This window comes from Oncorhynchus gorbuscha, unplaced genomic scaffold (assembly GCF_021184085.1).
Source record: "Oncorhynchus gorbuscha isolate QuinsamMale2020 ecotype Even-year unplaced genomic scaffold, OgorEven_v1.0 Un_scaffold_918, whole genome shotgun sequence".
In the NCBI taxonomy this organism is placed as follows: Eukaryota; Metazoa; Chordata; class Actinopteri; order Salmoniformes; family Salmonidae; genus Oncorhynchus; species Oncorhynchus gorbuscha.
In genome coordinates, this window is record NW_025745681.1 from 29,580 (window position 1) to 36,865 (window position 7,286).

The 7,286-nt window shown below is 42.3% G+C and overlaps 1 protein-coding gene across 4 annotated transcripts; it reads left to right on the plus strand.

Annotated features, from left to right (window-relative positions):
* The first annotated feature begins 2,784 nt into the window (after positions 1-2,784).
* On the plus strand, positions 2,785-7,235 carry LOC124019429 (caspase recruitment domain-containing protein 19-like). Of its 4 annotated transcripts, none has more exons than XM_046334769.1 (6): positions 2,785-2,923; positions 4,312-4,481; positions 4,790-4,949; positions 5,158-5,226; positions 5,859-5,924; positions 6,260-7,231. In XM_046334769.1, the coding sequence occupies exons 1-6, from the start codon at positions 2,917-2,919 to the stop codon at positions 6,370-6,372; spliced, it is 585 nt and encodes a 194-aa protein (XP_046190725.1). In that variant the 5' UTR covers positions 2,785-2,916; the 3' UTR covers positions 6,373-7,231. The 4 variants fall into 4 exon arrangements, with proteins under 4 accessions (XP_046190725.1, XP_046190726.1, XP_046190727.1 ...); XM_046334770.1 differs by having other exon boundaries at positions 4,312-4,469; positions 6,260-7,225; XM_046334771.1 differs by lacking the exon at positions 5,158-5,226 and having other exon boundaries at positions 6,260-7,235.
* Positions 7,236-7,286: the final 51 nt, after the last annotated feature.

Below are 7,286 nucleotides of genomic sequence, written 5' to 3' on the forward strand. Positions count from 1 at the left end.
GCCTCAGCAGGTTCTCCTTTACCCAAATCCAGATAGCATATGTTCTGAAAGAGCTGCAAAACCTGGACCCGTACAAATCAGCTGGGCTTGACAATCTGGACCCTCTATTTCTGAAACTATCCGCCGCCATTGTCGCAACCCCTATTACCAGCCTGTTCAACCTCTCTTTCATATCGTCTGAGATCCCCAAGGATTGGAAAGCTGCCGCAGTCATCCCCCTCTTCAAAGGGGGAGACACCCTGGACCCAAACTGTTACCGACTTATATCCATCCTGCCCTGCCTATCTAAGGCCTTCGAAAGCCAAGTCAACAAACAGGTCACTGACCATCTCGAATCCCACCGTACCTTCTCCGCTGTGCAATCTGGTTTCCGAGCCGGTCATCGGTGCACCTCAGCCACGCTCAAGGTACTAAACTATATCATAACCGCCATCGATAAAAGACAGTACTGTGCAGCCGTCTTCATCGACCTTGCCAAGGCTTTCGACTCTGTCAATCACCATATTCTTATCGGCAGACTCAGTAGCCTCTGTTTTTCTGATGACTGCCTTGCCTGGTTCACCAACTACTTTGCAGACAGACTTCAGTGTGTCAAATCGGAGGGCATGCTGTCCGGTCCTCTGGCAGTCTCTATGGAGGTGCCACAGGGTTCAATTCTCGGGCCGACTCTTTTCTCTGTATATATCAATGATGTTGCTCTTGCTGCGGGTGATTCCCTGATCCACCTCTACGCAGACGACACCATTCTGTATACTTCCGGCCCGTCTTTGGACACTGTGCTATCTAACCTCCAAACGAGCTTCAATGCCATACAACACTCCTTCCGTGGCCTCCAACTGCTCTTAAACGGTAGTAAAACCAAATGCATACTTTTCAACCGTTCGCTGCCTGCACCCGCACGCCCGACTAGCATCACCACCCTGGATGGTTCCGACCTAGAATATGTGGACATCTATAAGTACCTAGGTGTCTGGCTAGACGGTAAACTCTCCTTCCAGACTCATATCAAACATCTCCAATCTAAAATCAAATCTAGAATCGGCTTTCTATTCCGCAACAAAGCCTCCTTCACTCACGCCGCCAAACTTACCCTAGTAAAACTGACTATCCTACCGATCCTTGACTTTGGCGATGTCATCTAGAAAATAGCTTCCAATACTCTACTCAGCAAACTGGATGCAGTTTATCACAGTGCCATCCGTTTTGTTACTAAAGCACCTTATACCACCCACCACTGCGACCTGTATGCTCTAGTCGGCTGGCCCTTGCTACATATTCGTCGCCAGACCCACTGGCTCCAGGTCATCTACAAGTCCATGCTAGGTAAAGCTCCACCTTATCTCAGCTTACTGGTCACAATAGCAACACCCACCCGTAGCAAACACTCCAGCAGGTATTTTTCACTGGTCATCTCCAAAGCCAACACCTCATATGGCCGCCTTTCCTTCCAGTTCTCTGCTGCCAGTGACTGGAACGAATTGCAAAAATCGCTGAAGTTGGAGACTTTTATCTCCCTCACCAACTTCAAGCATCTGCTATCTGAGCAGCTAACCGATCGCTGCAGCTGTACATAGTCTATCGGTAAATAGCCCACCCAACTTTACCTACCTCATACCCATACTGTTTATATTTATTTACTTTTCTGCTCTTTTGCACACCAATATCTCTACCTGTACATGACCATCTGATCATTTATCACTCCAGTGTTAATCTGCAAAATTGTAATTATTCACCTATCTCCTCATGCCTTTTGCACACAATGTATATAGACTTTTTTTCTACTGTGTTATTGACTTGTTAATTGTTTACTCCATGTGTAACTCTGTGTTGTCTGTTCACACAGCTATGATTTATCTTGGCCAGGCCGCAGTTGCAAATGAGAACTTGTTCTCAACTAGCCTACCTGGTTAAATAAAGGTGAAATAAATAAAGAAAATAATGTCCTCTGCAGCAGAGGTAACTCTGGGACTTCCTTTCCTGTGGTGGTCCTCATGAGAGACAGTTACATCATAGTGCTTGATGGTTTTTGCGACTCCACTTGAAACTTTAAAAGTTCTTGACATTTTCCAGATTGACTGACCTTCATGTCTTAAAGTAATGATGTACTGTAATTTCTCTTTGCTTATTCGAGCTGTTCTCTCCATAATATGGACTTGGTATTTTACCAAAAAGTGCGATCTTCTGTATACCACCCCTACCTTGTCACAATGCAACTGATTGGCTCAAACGCATTAAGAAGGAAAGAAATTCCACAAATTAGCTTTTAACAAGGCACACCTGTTAATTGAAATGCATCCAGGTGACTACCTCATGAAGCTGGTTGAGAGAATGCCAAGAGTGTGCAAAGCTGTCATCAAGACAAATGGTGGCTACTTTGAAGAATCTGAAATATAAAATATATTTTGATTTGTTTAACACTTGTTTGGTTACTACATTATTCCATATGTGTAATTTCATAGTTTTGACGTTTTCAATATTATTCTACAATGTAGAAAATAGTCCAAATAAATAAAAACCCTTGATTGAGTAGTTGTGTTCAAACTTTTGACTGGTACTGTAATGTAAATGTATTGTTGGTTTTGTCTGTATGGAAAATATTGTTGGTTTTGTTTTCTATTGTGGTTTGGTTTGTATGGAAAATGTTAAATAAATGAGTTACATTGGTAGGTAGGCTGCCGCGTAATAACAGTGTAGGTACACGTTATTTAATAGTAGCTTGGACATTTAACTATTCTGGTACATTTATCAGTCAGTGACGCCACTCTTTAATAGTCCCTCGTGCACTAGGCTACAGAGCACGGCCGGTTGTGGTGTCAACATGGGAAGAGCGTCAAAGTAGGGAGAGCAGGAAGTTAGCTAACAGGTAGTCATCGGTCGAAAAAGGGGAAGCCTCAAGCCTTATCTCCGTTATCTTCCATGGCAGGTTAGTGAATTTGAATAAATCTTTTGGGGCTTTTGCTTTGGTTATGTGTGAATCATGCGCAGCAGAGGACAATCTGCCACTCACTATCGCCACCATGTCGCGTCGCCGCCACGACCTGGTGGCTGGCTGTTGCTGACCTTCTCAATCTCAATAACAAATCAAGATAGAGTAGACTATTGGTCGTATTTTACTTGGTTATTTTTACCAACATTTGACCTACACTTATCACAAACACTGTAAATATGATTTACATTTGAGTAGACCTCGCAATAACATACATTTAATATTCTGTATATGCCAATAGCAATTTGATACTTTGTACCAAGGGTTATGCGAGCAATGCTTCAACTAATGTTGCCATGCATGCAACACTGTAACCAACGAGCGTAAATACAGAATGTAAACACTTTCTCTTTTGCATGGTGCATCTTCACTAACGCAGTGTGCCCCTTGCGTGGCAAGATCAATTAATGTTTCTAAAAAGGGACACTAAACCTCTTAACCCTTATTTCCTCTTGGAGGACTAATGCCTACAACCATGGTTTACAGAATAGACTAGTGTAGACAGCCAAAAGTGCTGTTCAGTGCCAAGTATTCAGAGTTACAATTAGACCTGCCTCTTTAATCTGACCTCAGTGACACTAGTTCAGTTAAGCATGTAGGGGTGTGCGTTGTTCACTCTATTTGAGATTTATTTTAAACTGTAAAACCCTTACGCACCACTGCACGTTGTATACAAGGGTTGGCTGGCCTTCTCTAGTCACTCGTAGGCTCAGTCACTGGTATACTTTTATTTACAAAGCCATTTTGGGTTTACAACCTTTTTATTTGGCCATTTTTATTGTTCCGAAATGGGGTGGGAACTCTCTTCGTTCGCTGGACTTTATCCTGCTAACTGTTCCAAATGCCCGAACTGAATTTGGTAAAAAGGGCTTTTAAGTACTCTGCACCATCGTCTTGGAACGCCTTACAAAATACTTTTAAACTGGAAGAACTTGTCCCGATTGCTATTTTTAAATCACTGATGAATGATCGTGAGACAGATTCCCTGACCTGTCAATGTTTTTAACTTGCTGTTTTTGATTTTGTTATACTCTTGTGAATTCTATGGTTTTTACTATATTAATTGTAGTTTTTCATGTTGTTTGTCTGTAATTTTTGTCATGACTTGGTGCTGCCTATCTTGGCGAGGACACTCTTGAAAAAGAGATTTTAAATCTCAAAGCCCTTCCTGGTTAAATTAAATAAATTAAAAATTGCGTTGCAAGAGACCATTTATGTGCTTCTGAAACAAAAGTCCTATGTTTGCTATACATTGTAAAACTAAATAAGTAAATAGTTTAATTAAAGTGTGTATTCATTTGTGCCTTATCTCCTGTATTCCCTAGCTCCCTGGTCATACTCAGACGGCTACCATGTGCAGCTGCAGAGAGACTCCCAGTTCCTGTGTTCAGACCAGAGGATGCACACTGAGCTGGTGGACAAGCTGGTGCTGCAGCTCAACAGGACCTACCCTCAGATACTGACTGACAAGGAGGCCCAGAGGGTAAGTAGCCTAGTGAGTATGCTAACTGTCTGAAGGGATTGAGTACTTCACTACAGGGTGCACACAGCTTTACATCACCACTCTCACCAGGGAACCCTCACCATCCAGGCCTCTACTTTTTCAGCCACAAATGGTCATGCAATTTTCAATGATTCTGTTTTTGAAATGTGTTGTGTAGTATTTTGTGATTCTAGGGAATAATTGACAATAACAGTCAGGATGAAGTACTTATTATAGATCCATGAATGCACTATGGATAATTGGGCATAAGGCAGCTGTGTGGACACTTGTGATTGGATGCTTGTCTAATTCTGCTCCAGTTCAGGAACCTGAGTGTGCCCACTGTGGTGCGATTGGCTGAGCTGCTGGTGCACCTGCAGGGGAAGGGAGAGGAGGCGTGTCATGAGTTCTACAGGGGGCTTCAGATCCACGCCTACAATGTCTATTTCAACCTGCCTACCAGAGTCAGCCGCAGAAGAGGTACAGCACTAAGGAGATTTACTGATCTCTTGCTGTGTGTGTCCGTCTGTCTGTATACCGGTCGTTTCTCTCTCTCTCCTTCTCTGTGTGTTTCTATATCTGTCTCTTTCACTGTCAGTTTCCTATTTACAGATGTTTGCCAATTTGTGTGTCTGTGTGTGATGCTGTGGAGACTGACTAACAGTGTTCCGTGTTGTTTCTGTTCTAGAGCCTGCAGACCCAATGGGGACTAACACTGTGGCCCGCCGCATGGAGAGATATGTACTTAATGACAGGGGTAAATCCAATATTACACTAGTGCTAAGGATAACTAACGACTTGACTGGGATACAAGTTGACAGTTCCTTCAGAATGCAAATGTTAGGGAACAACTGTATAGTATATTTCTTCTTCGAAGTTGAACGAATTTGACCTGTTAGGAATAGAATTTTGTGGAACTGTTGCTTCTTATGAGTAGGTTAAGCACATTTTTTTTTTAGCTCAGTCAAGCATCCAACCTAAGATTTGTTTAGCATCCATCCATGTCACCTCCATAACCTCAGCTAAGCATCATGTGGACATTTAGTAACCTCCATTCAGTGTGATCAGCCCCAGTTCTCTGCTTTTGTTGGTCAGACCAGCTCACGTGTCACTCACACGCCCGCAAAACAACCTCTATCCTAATTCCTTTGAATACTTTGTTATCCTTACAGTAGGTCAATGAACAGTTCTAATGAACCAGCAACTACCGATCACATGGTCGAGAGATATATTTTCTTTAGAGGAAGCCATGGGTATAACATCACTCAGTATGATGATGCCTGCTTGTCTCTGTTTGTCTGTCTACCATGTTATGAGATTGTCTTACCATTTACACGGTCCAGTGCCCCCTCATCAAGACGATGCATACTATCTCTCCTCTCTTTGCAGGACCTCTGTTCTTCCTGAGTTGCTTTAGCCTTGCAGTGGGCTTAGCTCTGCTCTATTATTATGGAGGTAAGTCCTTCATTCAGGAAGAAAAGGTTTCTCATTGAATGATTAAAAATAGCTTAGAAGTAGATGTTGACTGCGCAATGACGTACACTGATTTGGCAATTATGGAAGGAAAAGAAGGTTGTGTCTTATATGTTTTAACATGTCATGCCCTTGTGTCATCGATGTATTCACCCTCCCTCTCTCTCCACTTTCATTCCCCAATACTTTTATACTTGACCTGTCACGCTCTTGCTGTCATTCACGTTTATCCATTTTTCACCATTTCTTTCTTCCCATCTCTCCATTCCTCCTCTCCTCTATTCCTCACTTCCTTTCCCTCTGTCTCTGTCCGACAGAGGGTAATTTGAGTGCTACTGGTCCATTTCTGAGCTTCTCAGTGCTGGGACTGGGCAGAGGGACCAGTGAGGTTCTCCTAGCCCACGCCAAGGACGGATCCAAAATTCAATAAGGCCATATTCAGCGGGAAATGCTAAAACAATTATCTTTGCAATGCCAAACATTTACCTGCAGGGGGAACTAAAATGGTGCTATTTAAAATATATATTTGTACATACTTGCAAGTAGTATTGTATTTCAACAGTACCCCTGCATTTTTAAGTGAAAATTTGACTTATTCATTGAATATGTCTTTGTATAATCAGACATAGTGCCTCCATGCTCTTTGTAAGAGTGTCATATAGGCTTTCTTAAACATCACAGGGAATCAAAATGCCCTGGTTAACTTAATCTGAACCTTTAATTCTGGATTAACTTGAAAATCCTTAAATATTTCATTTGAAGTTCTACAGCTCAGTCCAAATGGAGGGCCTTTTTACTGAGGGAATGGATGACTTTTAAACATCAGGAGTGGAGGAAGACTGTAAGTCCGCACTGTACCCCAGTTTGAAGTGAAAGACTGAAAGCCTAGCCAGTCTGTTGTTTGAATGTTGTCACTGTGTTGTCATACTACATTTACATGCTACAGTTTCTGAGTGTCCTTAGCAACACATCCATTTTCACCGCTCAGTGCCTTCTAACACTGTGATTGACAGTCAACAGCTTATTCACAGTCTCCAAGTCAACCTTACACTACCCCTTGCATGTCTTCACATGTAGTTGCACTGAGAGACTGACAATTACAGCTTGTTTCTATCCCATTGTTAACAGAGAACTGAGGAATATCACCATAATAAACTAACATAATTCTTATCTTGAATGTTGTTTTCTTTTGATGGGAAGAAATGTGAATGCGCTATAATACTGGAAAGTGTTTGGTTGCATATTGATAGTTGCACCAGTTTAAGAGAAAAAAAGTTGAAGCAAAGATCAGGCAAATTCCGTGACCCCACTCTCCAGGATGTCTCGGGGAGAGTGGGAAATGCA